The sequence below is a fragment of the Chlorocebus sabaeus genome, chromosome 7 (assembly GCF_047675955.1).
Source record: "Chlorocebus sabaeus isolate Y175 chromosome 7, mChlSab1.0.hap1, whole genome shotgun sequence".
Classification (NCBI taxonomy): Eukaryota; Metazoa; Chordata; class Mammalia; order Primates; family Cercopithecidae; genus Chlorocebus; species Chlorocebus sabaeus.
The window spans coordinates 39,556,274-39,577,231 of NC_132910.1; the positions used below are offsets into that span (position 1 = coordinate 39,556,274).

The 20,958-nt window shown below is 38.7% G+C and overlaps 1 protein-coding gene across 5 annotated transcripts in view; it reads right to left on the reverse strand.

The window, feature by feature from the left end:
* Positions 1–2,220: 2,220 nt before the first annotated feature.
* Positions 2,221–20,958, reverse strand: part of ABCG2 (ATP binding cassette subfamily G member 2 (JR blood group)) — a 144,046-nt gene continuing 125,308 nt past the window's right edge. For all 5 annotated transcript variants that reach the window (XM_007999213.3, XM_073017474.1, XM_073017475.1 and 2 more), the window contains 7 exons: positions 19,999–20,081; positions 14,059–14,148; positions 11,844–11,968; positions 10,003–10,157; positions 8,070–8,159; positions 7,128–7,210; positions 2,221–4,940 (listed from right to left, as the gene is read on the reverse strand). In XM_007999213.3, the coding sequence (XP_007997404.3) occupies positions 4,793–4,940; positions 7,128–7,210; positions 8,070–8,159; positions 10,003–10,157; positions 11,844–11,968; positions 14,059–14,148; positions 19,999–20,081 (774 nt within the window). In that variant the 3' untranslated portion in view covers positions 2,221–4,792. The remainder of the gene's footprint in view (positions 4,941–7,127; positions 7,211–8,069; positions 8,160–10,002; positions 10,158–11,843; positions 11,969–14,058; positions 14,149–19,998; positions 20,082–20,958) is intronic.

Here is a 20,958-nt window from a genome sequence, read left to right on the forward strand (position 1 = left end):
TGGAGGGAAAAAAGTAGTCTACAAGTCAACATGCAAGTTAACCATTTATTTAAAATATGTATACAAACAGGCTGCAAGCCAGATGGTAGCTATGTCCGGTGCGGTTCAAGGCCGGGATCTTTAGTCCACAGAAGATAAATATAAGCCTGTGAGGGTGGGGTGGGGACACTGCTATCTCCTGCATTGTCTTGGTGAAGGTTAGCTGGAGCAACTATTCAGGTTAGCTTGACACACAAATCCCTATGGATGTAGTAGACATTGTTGCATTGGTCTTAAATCCCAAATCTGTGTTTACCAAGGAACCCTCTGACCTCAGTTTCACACCTGAGAGAATAATGTAACAAGATAATATCCACATTAACACTTTACTGTTTAAATGAGTGATTTGGTGCTCTGGGTTACAGATCTTTGGTCGAATGACTGGTGTGAATTCATTACTCAGAGAATAGCCACCCCTTTGGATGCACTAAAAACAAAAATTCCAGGCCGAGAGTGGTCTGACACCTGTAATCCCAGCACTTTGGGAGGCTGAGGTGGGTGGATCACTTGAGGCCAGGAGTTCAAGACCAGTCTGGCCAACGTGGTGTAACCTTGTCTTTACTAAAAATACAAAAATTAGCCAGGCGTGGTGGCACACACCTGTAGTCCCAGCTACTCAGGAGGCTGAGGCAGGGGAATCACCTGAACCCGGGTGGCAGAGATTGCGGTAAGCCAAGATCGCACCACTGCACTCCAGCCTGAGACAGAATGAGACTCCATCTCAAAAACAAACAATTCCTGAACATGAAAAAAACAAAACAAAACAAAACACACGCTCTCCCACAAGCCCCGAGGCCGGAAGGCTCCATCTCAACTGATACCAGCCTCTCTTACCCCTCTTACCATACAAACTGCCACCACACAGGACTGAGTGTAAAACTAAAGCCGGATGCAGAAACCCACTTTTCGCCTTTTGTCAAAGCAGGGCAGAAAGGTGGGGGAGAGAATGAAGTATCAAGAAGCACTGTATTTGTTCCATTAAGAAGAAATAGGATTTCAATATAATATCTTGAAATTTAAAATTACAACAAATTTCTTAGAACTTTGGTTTATCAGCATATTAACACAGCCTCACATGAAGCAGGAACAACAACTGTCCACAGCAGGCATCTCTGCAAACGACGGCCTCTGGGCCAGATCTGGTGTTCACTGGCTGTGATGTACAGCCCTCCAGCTAAGTAGAGGTTTTACATTGCTGAAAATGGTTTTTAACTTTTTTATAAAGTTATGGTTTTTAAAAGAGGTAAATAGCAAAAAAAAAAAAAAAAAAAAAAAAGACCCTGAGAGACAAAGTATCAGGCCCTTCTCAAAGTTTGTCAACCCCTGGTTTACAGGAATAATGAACTCCTCTCCGTCCTGCCTCCACCAACCAAAACAAAGTCTTTAAAAAAAAATACACAAGACCAACCAGAAACACAGATGGAAAGATGCCTTTTTAAACAAAAGACCACCCTCCCTTCCTTGATCTTAGCAACTTTAGTCTGAATCTGAATGACAGACAGATTCAAATTTTTATAATAAATCAAAATAAATAAATTATAGGGTTGCACTGAGAAATTTAGTGGACACTGAAAAAGTCAAATTGGCTGTTCTTCTTGAAGCTAGTTGAAAAGAAAAAAACAGTGTAAATATCCATGCATTCACAGAACTTTAAAGGTAGAAGAAACTCTCATTTTACAGACGCATAAAGGAATTTGGGGAATGTAAGGTTCTATGAAACCAAAGAACATGAAATGAAAAAAAAGTATTAAGAATTACTTAGTCCTTTTGATATCCATGTGAGGTAGGGACAGCAATAATCCCAGCATAAGCACATAAATTATCAAACCGGGACACTAAAAATAATTAAAGAGATGGATATAATTACATAACTTTGAAAACACGTATTTCTTGATTGCATATTTGCTTCATTATATTGATAGACCTAGAAGATAGATTTACTCAAATCTTATTTTAAAAATATCTTTCAGAATGCACCACAAGAAACTTGTTTGGATTATATTTTTGTGCATGTGCAAAAAAATGGGCTGTAATAGAAAGTTTTTTTTTTTTTTTTTTACTGTGAAAACCAATCAAAAAAGTTTTTAAAATACTGTAATGACTTGAAGGTGTTGTCAAGCCAATGACCTTTTATAATCCTACTGCTACATCCAAAAGAAAAGTTCTTTAGACACAGTACAGTGAGGTATCATAAAACACTATATATTGCCACTAAAGAATGCAAAGCAATACAGATAGTATACATTTATAGTATAAACAGTACAAATAGCAACTTATATTCATTTAACTGAGGTTTATTTTATGTTAAACCACATTAATTCGTCTCCATTATAGATTAGTTCTGACATCCAGGAAAATAAAATCAAAAGAATATATATACATATAAAACATAAAATGAGCACATAAAATTTACCATCTTAACCATTTTAAAATTAAGGAATGTTTTTTAAAGTGTGGTTTATTTTCTCATAATGTAGAAATTTACTTAAGGATATATATACCCATATATAATATATAAGATATGAATTACATATAGGATATATATCCTATATAATATATATATCCTGATATATACGATATAAAATAGAGAATATATATAATATATAGGGTATATATATGGATATCTCTATCCTTAAATAAATTTCCATTTTATAAGAAAATAAACCATACTTTTTTAAAAGTTCCTTAATTTTAAAATGGTTAAGATGATAAATTTTATGTTATGTGGTTCTTACCACAACAAAAGTATATGAAAGCAATTTTAATATAAAAAGAGGATATATAAAACAGGATATAATTAATTCTCACTTATTTAAAAAGTAGTTGTTAATAATTTTGGCTGTTTCGTTTCTTCTGAAGTATATTTTGTGTAAAAAGTATAGATAGATATTTCTCTCTGTGTAATAAGGGAAGGGTATATACAGAGAACTGTAAGGCACAGGTATGTGAAAAGCAGGAATTATACCAAGAACAGGAAAAACTGATTATCTTCATGATCACATAACCAAGAAAAAAGATAATGTGTTCCAAGATGACGCGTTAATCAAATGTCATCCAAAAAGAAAAAAGTTCAAAGATAAAAATATAATGCCATGTTCCCAAACTGATGTCGTGACAGAATGTCAGGTCACCCACTGACAAACTAAATGAATTCTAAGATGACCAGTCTCAGGGCATCTACACACCAGTGATGCCCCAGCCCACTTAATTCCTGTAAGTATTGAAAAGTATTTATTTTTAAAAAAGAGGGTTACATGCAATGTGGTCTCCTGAATTGAATCCCAGAACAATGAAAGCATATTAGTGGAAAAGTGGTGAAATCTGAATATTGTGTGCAGTTTAATTAACAGTGATTGTACCAATGTTAATGTCTTAGCCTTGACAAATGCACCTTGCTATATAAAATGTTAACATTCAGGGAAGCTGGGCAAAGAGTAGACAGGAACTTTCTTCACTATCTTTGCAACTTTTCTGTCAATCCAAAATTATTTCCAAATTCTTTTAATTTATTAAAAAGTGGGGAGAGAATTAAGTATCCACCTATGCACACAGAAACATAACACTTGGCTGTAGCAATGTTCTCATAACAGCAACATAGGGGAATACAGCAAGTGTCATTTCAAAAATAACGCAGGGGTAAGAAAGGAAGTAGTGACTGGGAGAGTGGCTGAGTGGGCTTTCGTGTGCTACAATCTTCTATTTCTTGACCTGCATGGGTGGTTGCACATAATTCACTGAACTATATTTTTTGGTACATTACCCTTCAACTAAAAAAGAATTAAAATATTTCCCTATTACTGATGAAGGTTAGAATGAAAAGGACATATAGAAATAAGGTATATAAGTAGCAAAGAAAACCTACGCAGGGACAGATGTAATAGTTATTAAATCCTAAGTAAAATTTCCAGAGCTGGAAAAGATCTTAGAAATTACCAAATCCAGGAGTGGTCAGATTCCTTTATGAAGGTAGAGCTGGAGATACTTATGCACTGCGGACAGGCAGAGGCCAGACTTTTGTATTTTAGCAAAATTCCTCAGAAGATTCTGACACACACCTGGATTATAAACCACTGAACTACCCCAAGAAGGTTAGGTGACCTTCCACAGCTAGAATGTTCCAGAAATAGTGCAAGAATTCTATTAATGGACCTCTCTACTCTACCTACAGTTCAAAACCCTCAGCCAAGAATCATGAGATATTATACCACTAGAGAGAAATATCAGTAAGTTCTATTAACTTTAACGTGCTTATCAAAAAGATTTTTCTATCACAGTGGCTTTTTTACCCTATAAGACAGACTCTTTTTTCCAACATATTTTCAATTTTACATTTCCAGTATAGCATTAATACATTTGTCATTTATTAAATAATGGCAAATCACAGCATCGTAAAGTATTAAGACTGAAAGGCTACTAACCTACCTATTCATTTTAAAGATGAGGAAACAAATGCCAGAAACAGGAGTTTCCAGAATTCAATTCTCCTTTTTTAGGTTAATAAGTTAGACTAGATTTCTTCCCCATGGTTACTGTCTGAGGAGATGAACTAATATGCGATACATGATATCTTGGATTCTTTCATGTTTAATTCCATTTGTTGTGATTTCTAAAAATGTATCTCTTTAAAACAACTGCTGTTGTGCAACAGTGTGACAGCAAGGGAACAGAAAACAACAAAAAAACTTGATTGAATACTTCAATCAAGGTGCTTCTTTTTTACGTGAGGATAAATCATACTGAATTAAGGGGAAATTTAAGAATATTTTTTAAGAAATAACAATTTCAGGTAGGCAATTGTGAGGAAAATAACAATCATACAAGCCAAGGCCACGTGATTCTTCCACAAGCCCCAGGGTGAGAGATCGATGCCCTGGTTTGTCAAATATTCTTCACCAGTACATCTGAAATTCAACAGAAAAAAGAATATAACTCATTCCTAGCATCTGTCAAATGTTACTCAGTATATCCACCGTTCCTTAAGGGAGCCTAAAAGTGAACCAAGCCTTTAATGATTATCCCTTCAGATGTCATAGCTAACAGTCATTGTGTGCTTACAATTTTGCTAGACACTAACAAGCAACATGATCCTAACTTAGTTAATTCCTAAAACAATCCAATGTGATGGACACTGTACACACTTCAAAGATGAGGAGACTAAGGTTTAAGGAACTTGGCCAGGTTTACAGAGTCATACTTTGAATCACCGACTTTTTAGCCTACTCAAAAGTATTGGTTTCCAAATCTGTAATGCTGCTCTCTCCAAAGGGCAGAAACATTTATCAAGTAATAGTTCCCTTATCCCTGATAAAGAAAACATCTGCTTAAACAGATGACACCTATGACCCTTACTAAGATGATCAAAGCTCTTACAGTACTCTTTACCCTTGCAAACAGCCATAAAAAACAACACAGGCTAAGAATTCCAAAACCAGGAAAAGTGGTGTGCATGGTTTTCCTGCCAAAGTCACGTTCTGTCAGCTCTTACACCAAGACTGTGATGAGCATCACAGATACTCAGGTACAAGACATTCCCAGCAGACTCAGCTATTAGGTTTAAGCTTTAAGTGGCAGCTAGAGTAGAGTAGGATGAACTCCTTGTCACAGGTTAGGAAAGCACCTGATACTAAATACCTTGGACAGCCACAGTTACTGCCTGATACCATTTTTGTGCAACTCTTTGGAATTCAACAATTCCGAAAACATACATAGACTCTCTTTTACTATAAGAATAATTTCCTCTTGGCCTAGCGCAGTGACTCACACCTGTAAGCCCAGCACTTTGGGAGGCCGAGGCTGGCGGATCATGAGGTCAGGAGATTGAGACCATCCTGGCTAACACGGTGAAACCCCGTCTCTACTAAAAATACAAAAAATTAGCCGGGCGTGGTGGCAGGCGCCTGTAGTCCCAGCTACTCGGGAGGCTGAGGCAGGAGAATGGCGTGAACCCCGGAGGCGGAGCTTACAGTGAGCGGAGATCATGCCACTGTACTACAGTCTTGGCGACAGAGCGAGACTCCGTTTCAAAAAAAAAAAAAAGGAATAGCTTCCTCCTTTGCCTTCTGAGGATGAACCCTCATCTTCCCTTACATGAAGCCCATGGTGGCTCCTCCTTATCTGGTCCCACTTTTCCCATCCACTTCATCCTGACCACCCTGATCAAGCCAAAAGAGAGGGACAGAATAAAGAAAACCTCTCTGTATAGAGGATTTCCTGTGAATAATTGAAAAGAGTAATTTGTCCTGTTATTAAGAATTATTTATATTCTACTTGAACATTCAGGAGATTTAGGATCATATCAACATTCTCTTTTCTCTCATTAATTTACGTATCAAAATCAAACCATTAGCAATCATAGAAAAGGAAAGTGTTACTAAATTCTTAAAACAATATTATCTAGTGTTATTAGAATCTATTTTAACATTATGTGAAAATGTTTTTTTTCTCAACTTACTCAAGTGTTTCTTGTTTTTTTAGAGGATAAATTGATTGATAGGGAATATTTCAAGTTAATTTAAAACAACACCATATGACTATGCGGCCTTTAATTTCATGATGTCTTCCAAATGCATGAGGCAGTGGAAGTGCCAGGATCTTGGCAGAGAAATGTTCACCTTCTTTGTGCTATTGCTGCCTATTTCATTCTTACTACTGTCCATGGGTTGGGTTCAGAAGTATCCGTGAGCTCATGGACCCATAGATTTCATAGAATCCATACAGTTCAGTGACCATAAGCCCTTGATAAAATATCAAAACCCCTCACTTCAATCTCAAATGCTCTGAAAACCAAGAATTCAAACCCACAATCGAAATATCAAAAGGATCTTTTAAAAGGCCCAAAACAAACAATAAGAAACAAACATAAGAAACGTTGCTGCACGTTAAAGAGAATTTTTACAGCAGCAGAATACTGAGGGGTTGTGTCGCATGTTCACGTGCATTCACGCACAACTCACTTTATGGATGAGAACACGTAGGCTCGGAAAAGTTCAGTATCCCTGGAAGGACTCATACAGATCTAAGCCCAGTGGCCTTTCTACATCACACCATGGTAGTAACAACACCCATTTTGACACTGAACACAAACTTACGTTGCATAGTTACAAGTACTGTTTACTGTTGCATTGAGTCCTGGGCAGAAGTTTTGTCCCAAAAATTCATTATGCTGCAAAGCCTATAACACAAGTGGGAGCAGGGCAAGGTAAACAGTTTTAAATTTCAAGAAGTTTCCAAAGAGTTATCACAATCATGCCCTCTGAGTTTAATCTTTATTGTTATTTCTGAAAACATATTCACAGTCTTTGTCTCACCAAACCAACTAATGTTATTTTCCCTGGCAATCAAGAAGCCTAGGGTTGGAATTTTGGCTTCCAATACAAAAGAAGTAAAGTATTTGGCCAAACCGGGAGACCTCTGGCTATATTACACTGTAGCTCCTTCCTCCTTCTCTCCCCAATTTTGTAACCCCAAAAACATTCTAATTAAAACGATACAGTGTGCTCAATGAGTATTGTTAATTTACAGTGACAATCTTTTGTTCTTGTTTGTTTTCATTAGAACCTGTTGTAATTTCTGGAAGTTAGAAGCTTGGTTATACTATACTAAGACACAAACAGTTTACTTTGGAGTTAATGAGCTTGCAAAAGTCAGTATGACTATGTTTATTATATGGTCTTTGTTCTAATTTTCCTTTCATTATAAACATATGTATTCTAGTCTCCCATCCTCTCATTTATTTCCTTATTGAACTGAAATGCAACAATATGTTTTTTATCAATTAGTCAATCTTTCTCCTTTACTAGGAGGTATCTCCCCACTCTTCAGCCCTTTAAAGGATGACTGAGGAAAACAGCAAATGACTCCCCGGCCATGTGTTAACCAAGGCTAACAGGAAATTCTCATTCCTTGCTCCTAAAAGGTTTCTGGATGGGAGACTTTCACAGCTCATGGTCAGGGAAATGAGAATAGGAAGCTTGATTTCCATTGTTCCTAGCTTGGGAACGCAGTCACAATGACAGACAAGGAAAACTTACCGTAAATCCATATCGTGGAATGCTGAAGTACTGAAGCCATGACAGCCAAGATGCAATGGTTGTGAGATTGACCAACAGACCCGAAAAAATCTACAAAAAGCAAATACTAAGAGTCAGGACTACTTGAGTAATTTCATGCAGAATTCTAGAGAATACCCTCTTCAAGTCCCTACCACTTTGTAAGTATTTCTTTTAAAACCAACTCTTTCTTGAAGTTCTTTCCACTTACTCTAGACACTCACTAAACTCTTCTCCTCTGCATGTGCACATCTCTATATAGCTGAAGTCATTTATGGTTTTAAAGGAAGAACAAAATATCTAATACATATTAGATATTCCATTTAATCGGAAGATCCTCAATTGTCAAGACTACGTACTCAACTTTATTTGTAACTGCACGCAATGGAAGGTCAAGAAACACTGACTATTATAACGACACAACCAGTACGTGTGCTCACCAATACACCTGGCATTGGAAGAACCTATACCAGATCAACCCTGAGCATCACACGCCCAACACACCTCACATAAGATTTGTTATTTACAAAGGTTTTCAGTCTATATCCCTATGACTTTAGCAAGGATATGAGGTTCTGAATGCAGGCTTAACATAACCCAAAGTCTAGAACTGATACAGAGTATAATGTGGCGAGAGGCTGAGTATAAACAGGATTAGTGCTATCATTTAAAGCTGCCAAAAAGCAGTAGCACAATGGAGATGCCAGGAAGACCTGCTGAAGATTGACAAGAGAACTAATTGCCACCACAAGCATACCGGTATATGCATAACAATGATGATGTTGCTGGTATGACTATATATATTCAGACTTGACCTGACCAAGTGCTTAGCATATAACGCAGCCATCTCTGAGTAAAATACAGTTTTATGACTAGTTTTTAAAGATCTGTGTAGAAATCCTTAAATAACAATAAATCAACCAAAACATTTGTATTTGCTGGATGACAGTATGGGAAATATAAACAAGCCTTATCACTTCCTCATTAATGTTTGCATTGGTAGTTTTCAAGTCCAGAAACGGAAGAATTAAACTCTGGCAAGAGTTTGTGCTAATTATTTTTATTTAAAGACATCTACTCCTACTCTAGCAGACAGGACATGTTCCTGTCAAGTATGATGTTGAAGGGGAAAAAATGGAACTGGTTTCGTTCAACTGTTGATTCCTCTAAGTGCAAAATTTAGGGGCATGTAAGATTAGAATTAAGTAACCATTAAAAAGAAAAAAAGATAAGCAGAAACATATTGAATGTCAGGAACAAAACCCAGAAAAGAGGTACTTAGTAGTGTGTGAACGCTCCAATTTTCCAATATTTTTAAAACACTCTTTTTCAAAATACAAGAGGGAGCCAAAATAGACCGCTCACACCATACTCTGTTCTGCTTCTTATGAGGCTTAACGTGTGTCTTGGAAAACAGTATTATAAATCCAACCAAACCATCTCTGCTGGTGGGTAAACAAGCTAGCAGTTCGATGCTGTATGTGGGAACTTATAAAACAGAAATTAAAAATGTTAAAAAAAAAAATAAGCTAGCAGTTCTCTAACACCAGCATGAAAGTCAGGCAAATAATCCGTCATTCTCAAGAGAATCTGCCGATCAAAGGTTTTCTGGTTTTTGAAATTCCAATTTATTAAGGTTTCATAATATGTCACCAAGAAACACTTTTTAAAAGCTCATTAGCAACAATATTAACTAAAATTATTGGAACTACATTAGAACATAGCAAAAAAGGTTGGATAAGGGCAAAGAGGAAAGTTAGTATATTCTCTAACATAATCTATTTCAGTAGATGGCCTTGAAGCAGAGTCCCATTTACAGAATCCTCAAAATAGGTTTTACATGACAAGCGAAAGTGCAGGAAGAAATGAAGGAAAAAAACAATTCCTTCTCAGAGGAAACACAGTTCAGACTCACCATCATAAACACAAAACAGATGGTCATGAGAAGTGTTGCTACGGAAACCACACTCTGACCTGCTGCTATGGCCAGTGCCATGGAACTGGCCGTATAAGCCACCATCATAAGGGTAAACATCATAATGAAGAAGGCGTCTGCCGTTGGCTTCAATCCTTAGTCAGAAAGAGAAGTAGTAGTTAACCCAACTGCCTAGGTCACCATATGTTTGGGATTGCTTATTGGGCAAATGTAACACTAATATTTTGAGAAACTAACATCAGAATGAAAAAAAGTCATCCACTCCCCAACCACCCTGGGTCTCCAGTGTTGTTTCCGTCCATGTAAGTGCATGAAGTTCTCACAGAACTGCATAAGCACTGGTCCTTATAACACTTATGTGCCATTATGTATAATTATGAACAATTTCTGAGTTCCTGAAGTACAACTAGCCAAAATTCAACTGCCTTCTCTTTTCACAGGAAACTCATCAACAGCACATTCATTTGCCCATACGTCCCCACATTACTCATTGTGTGCTGTAACTGTGTGAGTGAAGGGACTGGGACGATCGGGATGGCATGACCTCACACTGGTTGCAGTATCTCGGGGAGGGGCAGGGGGCCTCCATAACCCAAGCCTCCCTAGACAGATTACCACATCACTCTGGATTGAAATGGGACTAAATTAAGTTTCATAAACTGCTTTCTAAACTGTAGTGAGCTAATAGTGTAGGTCATACAATCTGAAGATTTGAAACAGCCACAAGAACACCAATCAGGAGTCTGGAGATCTAGATCCTAACCCTGATTGTTTAGGACACACCTATTGTTTGTCAAATGGAAGGTTTAAGCTCAATCCGTAGTTCTTATCTTGTAGTGTCATTTCTGGGGGTTTTGTGTGTGTGTGTGCATGTATCAGTGAAATATATGGAAATCAGATGCAAGGAGCCTGGAGTGAAGCCTGAGCATAATGCACAAATGAATCTCCACATCTATCAAACGAGTATTTTTTTTAAATTAACAAGTCCCAAAAGTCACTGTCTTTCTCTCATTAAAGAAGTAGGGATAGGGAATATATATTACATAAATACATATCTATATTTAATCATTCTATATATCTCTAAGAGATTAAATATATTTAATCATTCTGTATATCTCTAAGTGTGTGTGTGTGTGTGTATATATATATATAGAGAGAGAGAGAGAGAGAGAGAGAGAGAGATAGAAAACATAGATTTAAGGCTATAAATATCCCAGCTTCTCCAGCATAGTCTCAAAGTTCTATAAATTCTTTCCATGTTTGTGTATAACACAAGCATCTCTCAGTAAAGTATAGTTTTATAAGTGGTTTTACAAGTTCAGGCTGGGCACATCAGCTCATTCCTGTAATGTCAGCACTTTGGGAGGTTGAGGTAGGAGGACTACTTGAGGCCAGGAGTGTAAGACCAGCCTGGGCAACACAGTGAGACCCTATCTTTACCAAAAACTCCATCTTTATGTGTGCCTGTAGTCCTAGCTACTCAGAGGCTGAGGTAGGAGGATCACTGGAGCCCAGGAGGTTGAGGCTGCTGTGAGATATGATCACCACCGCACTCCAGCCTGGGTGACAGAGCAAGACCCTGTCTCAAAAAAATAAAACAAAGCAAACAAACGAAAAAGTTCAGTTGGGAAACAGTCTTGACAATAATAGTTGACAGTGAACAACTATTTCAGAGAGTGCAAAATGGACAAGTGTTTCCTTTTCTCATGGTTTTGTTTATATAAAGTTTTGAGAACCAAAAACATGCTTGCAAGGCACAACTGACTTCACCCATAGGCAAGACTAAAGACATGTCCTTTTTTGTTTTGTTACTTACTTACCTAACATGAAGTATACTATACAGGTAAATATAATACTTGGTAACATCCTCATGGGTAATAAATCAGATAACAGTTTTCCAACAAAATAAGATGACACTCTGTAGTATCCGCTGATGTATTCATGTCTATAGAACAAAAATACATATCATACATCCCAGATTAGTTTAAGAAGCCACAGAGCAGGCTAGACTGCCTGTTATAGACCTGTGCTGACAGCAGGGGTGGAACAAGCCAGTTTCCCACATCATCAGAGCTAGACCCACTATGCATGCCCATGAACACCTTGGGTGCCAGCCTGCCTGGGACAGCATCCCATGAAGCTCTGTGCACAGCCCCTCTTCTCATGACACAATTCTCTCCTATTGCTCTTTCTAGCTCCTGAACACTCAGTCCAGGGGAACAGATTCCACATATCCTCCCTCTCTTCAAAGAATGCTTTTCCTTCTTCGACGCTGGCTTTCCTTGAAGAACAGCACTTCAGTAGCTGATTTTGGTAGGAATAGAAGCTTTTCTTTTTCCCTATTTCTGGTTAGGAAGGTGGCCTGTTATTCTCCAAGTCCCCCAGTGCAGCTTCAGATCACTAAGCTCTTCTTACCTCTTCTACTCTGAAGTTAAAAAAAGAAAAACACCTTCCTTCTCTCTCTCTTTTTTTTTTTTTTTTTTTTTGAGATGGAGTCTTGCTCTTTTGCCCAGGCTGGAGTGCAGTGGTGCAATCTCGGCTCACTGCAACCTCCGCCTTCTGGGTTCAAGCAATTCTCTTGCCTCAGCCTCCTGAGTAGGTGGGATTACAGGAGCAAGCCACTATGTCTGGCTAAATTTTTTATTTTTTTAGTGGAGACGGGGTTTCACCAAGTTGGCCAGGCTGGTCTCGAACTCCTGACCTTGTGATCCACCCGCCTCAGCCTCCCAAAGTGCTGGGATTACAGGCGTGAACCATCGTGCCCAGCCGAAAAAGACCTTCTTTCAATAATCATGTCTTCCAGCCATACATCTCTCTCAGCTATCAAATTGTAATCTTTCTTCTTCCTGACATCTTTCTCCCACAATTCCAAACTCTTCCACCTCCTTCATTCTTTCCCTTTCTAATAATTCTTACATGTGACATGTACATTTGGGCAAATGTGATCCATCCTTGAAAAATACCCAGCCTGGGAAACATAGTGAGACCTTGTCTCTACAAAAAATTAAAAAAAAAAAAAAAATAGCCAGGCGGCCCATTGCAGTGGCTCATACCTGTAATCCCAGTGCTTTCGGAGGCCAAGGTGGAGGTCAGGAGTTTGAGACCAGCCTGGCCAACATGGCAAAACCCCGTCCCTACTAAAAATACAAAAAAAATCAGCTGGGTGTGGTGGCGGGTGTCTGTAATCCCAGCTACTCAGGAGGCTGAGGCAGGAGAATTGCTTGAACCTGGGAGGCGGAGGTTGCAGTGAGCCGAGATCGCACCATTGCACTCCAGCCTAGGAGACAGAGCGAAACTCAACCTCAAAAAAAAAAAAAAAAAAAAATGTGCTAGGCACGCCAGTTATTCAGGAGGCTGAGGTGGGAAGACTGTGTAAGCCCTGCAGGCCAACGCAACAATGAGCCATGATCATGACTCTGGACTCCAGCCTGGGCGACAAAGCAAGACCCTGTTTCAAAAAACAAAAAAAAAAGTTGGGGGGGAAATACAAGAAATTAAACCAGGCTGCTCTTTACTGTAAGAATACCTTCTGGCTCATGCCACTTCCCTGGTCCACTGAGGGCTAAGCATGGTCACATTCTTTGTCAACTTAATCTCCCCACTTCCAAGTTGCTGCTTAATCTCTACCAAGCCCCTCAAACTTTTCTTGTGAAGGTCATCAGTATTTACTAAAAACAAAAGATACTTTTCAGTCCCTTTATTGCTTGCCTTCTCCAACATTTGGATTTTCTGACCGTACTGAAATCTAGAAAAACTCTTTTCTCTGGATATCAGGTCCCAAAGGCTCAGGATTTTCTTCCCTATCCCTGGCTGCTTTTTCTCAATTAATATTGGTAATCCCTATACATATTTTCAAAACATCATGTTGCACATGATCAATATACACAATTTTTATTTATCAATTTAAAAATAAATTTTTAAAAATACTGGTAATCCTCAGGATCCCATCCTTGGCCCCCAACTCCAGATGTGATCAGTCTAACCAACAGCCCCTGGGGCTGGATAGCCCTGTTCCCAGAACAAAGACCTACTCACATGAAGAGCTTCTTCTCTACCACAAAGAGTTCCACGGCCGACACACTGCTGAAACACTGGTTGGTCGTCAGGAAGAAGAGAACCCCGGCTCTGCCATGAAAAGGGGAACCAAACCACCACAGTCAACTCAGCATTCTTAGATAGATTTTCTACCCACAAAACTCTTTCCATAAATGACAGTGTATAAAGTTAGGCAGGAAAAAAGGGAAACTGTTCTGGTTAAAACAGGGAAGCGTGAACCCCATCAAGCTTCTCCCCATCTCTTCTGTCTCCACAGTGGTACCCCTGGGACTACATATTATAGCTCATTTTGAAATTCACAGTCTTGGATTGTTGTGGACTGAATTGCGTCTCCCCCCACCAAAATTCATATGTTGAAGCCCCAACCCCCAATGTGATGGTATTTGAAGACGGGTCCTTTGGAAAGTAATTAGGTTCAGATGAGGTTCTAGGATAGGGAGGTGGGGAGAGTGTAATGGAAACAGCATCCTAATAGGAAGAGAAACCAGAGCTCTGCCACACAAGGAACAGCAAGAAGGCAGGTCTGCAAGCCAGGAAGAGGGCCCTCACCAGAACCCAGCAATGCTGGCATCCTGATCTCAGACTTTCAGACTAGAACTGAGAGAAAATACCTTTCTATTGTTTAAACCACCTGCTTTACGGTATTTTGGTATGGCAACCAGGCCAACACATAATTTTAACTAACAAAAATGCCAAGTACCATTCCTAATGTACAAACAAAAGTGGTAAGCTAAATAAAGTCTGCAAAGATTAAGATATTCAATTAGTCACTTTGATTTTAAAGTTGAACAAAGAATGTAAGTCATGTGGAAGCAAAATGAAAGACAGTGAAGGGAACCCTCAGTCAACCCCTTATTATATGCATAATCTACATGCACCACACCACCATCAGCAGGGCCGTGACATTATCCTTGACATGCTAAGACAGCCAGCCCTCTATGAGGTTTCCAGAGTGCTCAGAGGAAACCAAGTGACACTTACTGACAAAGAAAAATCTAATTTGTATATCGTAATAAAAAGGAACACTATTAGTGCTTGTTTCTCAGTGAAGTAATTGAGATTTAAAAAGGAAAATGTTGGCCAGGTGTGGTGGCTCACGCCTGTAATCCCAGCACTTTGGGAGGCTGAGGCAGGAGGATCACAAGGTCAGGAGTTCAAGACCAGCCTAACCAACATGGTGAAACCCCGTCTCTACTAAAAATACAAAAATTAGCCGGGTGTGGTGGCGGGTGCCTGTAGTCCCAGCTACTCAGGAGGCTGAGGCAGGAATCACTTGAACCTGGGACGTGGAGGTTGCAGTGAGCTGAGATTGCGCCACTGCACTCCATCCTGGGCAACAAAGCGAGACACTGTCTCAAAAATAAACAAATAAATAAAAAGGAAAATGCTAAGTTAATCTACACTTTGATACAAATATGAATTTTATGAAAGCATGCCAACATCCCTGAAACACCATAACAAAACAATATAATTGACAGTGAAGGTGTGAGTTGAAACTGAAAAAGAGGTGACACATCATTTAAATGGCATAAAAGGAAGAGAACATTTTAAAAAATGCAAACCCAAGTGAACAACACAATTACACTGAAAGAAAAAAAAGAGTCCATAGATTAGACCTAAAGAACAAAGATCTAAGGCAACAGGCTAGGGTCTTTTTTGTTTTATTTTATTTTTAGAGACAGGGTTGCCCTCGGTCACCCAGGCTAGAGTATAGTGGCATGATCATAAACTCACTGCAACTGAGTTGAACTCCTGGCCTCAAGCAATCCTCCCACCTCGGCCTCCCAAAGCACTGCATTTACAAGCGTAAGCCACGGTGCCCAGACAGAACAGTTTTAAAAGTATTTACATATAATTAAAATGAATGAAAAATAGCCAGGCCTGGTAGACATGCAGTTATCTCACTTTCTGCACACAAATAAACCTAATATCAAGTAAAAAGCTAATTTCAGAACATGGAACATAGCAAAGATTCAATTCAATTTGTTGTCTTGTATCTAACAGTACAGTAATGTTCATAATGATTCTGAAAAAGTAGACAATGGAAACATTCCTTCAAAATCCTAAGAAAATTTATTTTAAACACAGTTTTCTCTTATTAAGGAAGAAAATTCATTCTAATTCTTTCAAGGTAGTAATCCATATCTGTTATATCTACTTATTGGTCTGAATATTTTTTATTTTGATTTTTAAATTATAAATTGGCATATTATGTTTGTATATATTTGTGGGGTACCAAGTGATATGATTCATGAATCATAAGTGTGAAATAATTAAATCAAGCTAATTATCACATCCATTGCCTCAAACATTTATTTTTTGTGGTAAAAGTATCTTAAAATTTAGCTATTCTGAAATTTATGTTATTATTTACTGTGTTCACCACATTGTGCAATGTGTCTCCAAAGAAAAATCCTTATTCCTCCTGTGTAACTGAGGTCTTGCACCTTTTGACCATCATCTCTCCATTCCCCACACCCCTCCAGCCACTAGTAACCACCATTCTACTGTCTCTTTCAGTTCCATTGTTTCAGATTCCATGTTAAATGAGATTATGTGACATTTCTGTGCTTAGCTTTCTGTGTTTGGCTAATTTCACTTGGCTTAATATTCTCCAGTTCCATCCATGTTAATGCAAATGACAAAATTTCTTTTGTTTTCCATTGTGTATATATACCACATTTTCTTTATCAAATCAGACCCTTAGGCTGATTCCGTATCTTGGCTATTGTGAACAATGCTGCAATAAATATGAGGGTGCAGAAATTTCTTCAACAAACTGCTTTCACATCTTTGGGGTAAATATCTAGAAGTGAGATGACTGGATCCAAATACTATTTTTAAAGTATACCTTTTCCCTTAATATACACTGATTTGTTTAGCTATCACCACAACTCTGTAAAGCAGTTATTCCAGAGGTAGCTATTAATTCAAAGATGCTCATAGTCTACCTATGATTAAAACCCAGTTTCTCAGTTACACAGGTTAGAGAAAGAGCAGAGAGTGCTTTCCTCTCTCAAAGAATTCATCCCCAAAGAAGAGAACTAAACCACTGGACTCCAAGCAGTTTTAAATTATGAAGCACTAATATTCACCCCTGAACAAAACTTTGAGAACCTGTTTCCAGAGATGATGCTGAAACATTTTTTCCTAATCAATAAATCATTAATCATCCCAGGAGGGATTAAATCATACACACAGGCCACTTTAACGTAGTCCAAATGCTTATTTAAAAAATGATAGTGGGATCAATGGGAGGCAGTGGGAGGAAGAACATCAGGAAAAAATAGCTAATGCATACTGGGCTTAACACCAAGGTGATGGATTGATAGGTGTAGCAAACCACCATGGCACACATTTAGCTATGTAACAAACCTGCACATCCTGCACATGTACCCTAGAGCTTTGGGAAAAAAATGATAGCAAGCTTAAGTCAAAAATACAAATTATGAGCCCAGGAGTTCAAAGCTGCAGTGAGCTATGACTGCACTACCACACACCAGCCTGGGCAATATTGTGAGATTCTGTTTCAAAAACAAACAAATTAAAATAAGATGAATGCCTTATTTCTCCAGAAAACATCTGAAGAAACACTGAAGTTCTTCTTTATTTCTCTGGATTTTTCTACCAAGAGCTTTAATGGCCAGATTTTCAGTCCTCTTTAAAGTTCCAGTTGAGGACCAGGTTACTCCATGTACTCCATGTCCTTTCCAAATGCTTCCTCCTGCACAATATAAAAGGCCCACAGCCTTTAGATCCTGTGATATATTCTGTGCTGGGTTAAGAAATGGCATCTACATGGGACACAAACCATCAACTACTAGCAAGTCTGGAAATAATCCAGATACCTCAGGCCTCAGAGAAAGGAAAAGCATGAACAATGACATCACTCTGGTAAACTGCTATTTAATAATAGTCTCATTGTAGAGTGACACTATCTGATTCCATACAAAAGAATTTATTTTACTTGAGTGATGAATCAACTTTTATGCTTATTCTTTAAAAAACAATCAGCCTTTTCCAGACATCAAAATAGTAAAATGGGGATGCTACCATCCACCTCCTCTAAATCACGGGGTGGTAACCTGAGACTATGGACAGCAAGCACTACGGAGCACAGTATCTGCCACAAGTGTTCTCCATACATGAAATAACCAGCACTCTGAGGGCTGTGAAATTCCTGAGTGCTTACGTTCAGAACACAACATATCAATAAAAAGTCTCCTCAAAAAATGAGGTTTTAAAGGGCCCATTGTGACTGAAACTAGGTAAGGATCACAACACTAACAAAAGTGATAACCATATAACAGGAAAAGCTGAGTCCCACCCCCACCATACCCCTAAGTCAAACACATATATTTAAAAAGTGACAGATATTAGTTCACAGGCAACAAAAAAGAAACAGATCAACTGGACTACATCAAAATTAAAAACGTTTATGCATCAAAGGACACTGTCAACACTGAAAAGACAACCCAGGGAGTGGTGAAAAATATCTGCAAATCATGTATCTGATAAGGGATTAATATCTCCTCAAAAATATAAAGCACTCCTACAACTTGACAACAAAAAAACAAACAATTCCATTTTAAAATGGGCAAAGGACTTGAATAGACATTTCACTGAAGATCCAGTGGGTCTCTACTGTTTAAAAGGGAGAAAAAGAAAAGTGTTGGTAAGGACATGGAGAGACTGGAACCCTTGTGCACTGCTGGTCAGAATGTAAAATGGTACGGCCACTGTGGAAGACAGTACAGTAGTTCCTCAAAAAAATTAACAGAATGATTATATGACCCAGAAATTCTAATTCTGGGTATATATCTGAATAACTGAAAGTAGGAACTAAAATAGTTTTGGGGGGGCGGTTTTGTTTGTTTTTTTAAGAGACAGGGTCGAACTCTCTCACCCCAGGCTGGACTGCAGTGGTGCAATCATAGCTCATGGCTCACTGCAGCCTAGAACTCCTGGGCTCAAGCAATCCTCCCACCTCAGTCTCCCAAGTAGCTGGGACTATAGACACACGCCACCACACCTGGCTGAAAGAGATCTCTGTGCACCTAGGGAGCACTGTTTACAACAGCCAAAAGGTGAAAGCAACCCAAGTTTCCATCAATAGATGAATGGAAAAACAAAATGTGGTATGCACATACAATGGAATATTATTCAACCTTACAAAGGAAAGAAATCTGACACATGCCACATGAATGAGCCATAAAGACAATATGCTAAAGGAAATAAGCCAGTTACCAATGAATATCCACTGTATGATTCCACTTATATGAGGGTCTTAGAGTAGTCAGGTTCAGAGACAGAAAGTAGAATGATGACTGCCAGGGGTTAGGAGAGGCAGATGTGAGATGGGAAGTTATTGCTTAATGGGTACAGATATTCCATTTGAGAAGATGAAAAGAATTCTAGAGCTCGATGGTGGTGATAGTTGCACAACAATGTAAATGCACTTAATGCCACTGAATGGTATATTTAAAAATAATTGGGCCACGTGGAGTGGCTCATGCCTGTAATTCCAGCACTTTGGGAGGTCAAGGTGGGCGGACCCACCTGAGGTCAGGAGTTCAAAGCCAGCCTGGCCAACATGGTGCGACCCCGTCTCTACTAAAAATACAAAAATTAGCTGGGCATGGTGGTGGGTGCCTGTAGTCCCAGCTACTCGGGAGGCTGAGGCAGGAGAATTGCTTGAACCCAGGAGGTGGAGATTGCAGTGGGCTGAGATTATGCCATTGCACTCCAGCCTGGGCAACAGAGCATGACTGTCTCAAAAATAAACTGACTCATCCTACCCTCAATAAAAGAATGACATTTACACTATACTTGTCTTAAATTCAAATTCTTAATGGATTTTCATAAGATTGAAAAAAGTAACAGCACTTTCTTAAAATCAAGATCCAAACATTTACTTACCTGTTCTGGATTCCAGTAGAATCATTTGGTAGCCCAAAGTAAATGGCACCTATAACCAGTCCCAGTATGACTGTGACAATGATCTTTTCAAAAAGAAAAATGCAAAAAAAAAAAAGGACAGTTTCAATTAGAGATAAAAACTTACACACACAATTTATTAGTATAATATATATGGTTACATAATCAGATCTCGCCATTAAGATAAACACTCAATGACTTGACCAATGTCCCTGGGAGAAAAAAAAACAGCATACGTTATTTAGACTGCTTCCTAAGTTAAAAATTAAGTTATCTGTGGTTTGGGGAGACTGGTAGGACACAAAGCACACTACTGGAAGAGCTGGGCTTCCTCCCATTGTACCACCCGGCAGTCAGTTCAGGGTCTGCTTCAGGTTACTGAGCTTGTGAATACCACACAGGGTAGCAGAGCAATAGCAAAGCAAAGTCCAGGTGCCTAAGAGTTTTGACCCTGAACTGAACTCTCAACCTTTGTGCCAACGAACATGAGTCATTTTATATTTCAAGAGGTTAAAGTGAAAACAGGATATCTTTATTCTTAACATTAAAAATAAATAAAAATTTTGAAGCACACATTAAAAAAATTCTAACAATGGAATTCTGCACAGTGAGGAAAGAGGGGTGAGATGGAGCCCGCCTATCCAACCTCTAGGGAGTCCATGCCTGCACTGGAAAAGTGCATTGTCACTGTCACCAAAGCATTCGGCCAGCTTTCTCTGTACACATTCTGCATGCTTCCACTACCCATCTTCTGTCACTGCTTCCTCATCGCTTCAGTCAGTGAGGCCTATAGCCAATGCTGCAGACCTAAGCTGCCAATTCTTTGCCGTTCTCACCATTCTTCACCACTCAGTAGATTTCTATAGCTCCTAAGGAGATTGGACAAACATCACTCTTGTTTCTAGGACAAAGCATCTCTTAAGGACACTTCAATAAGCAAAG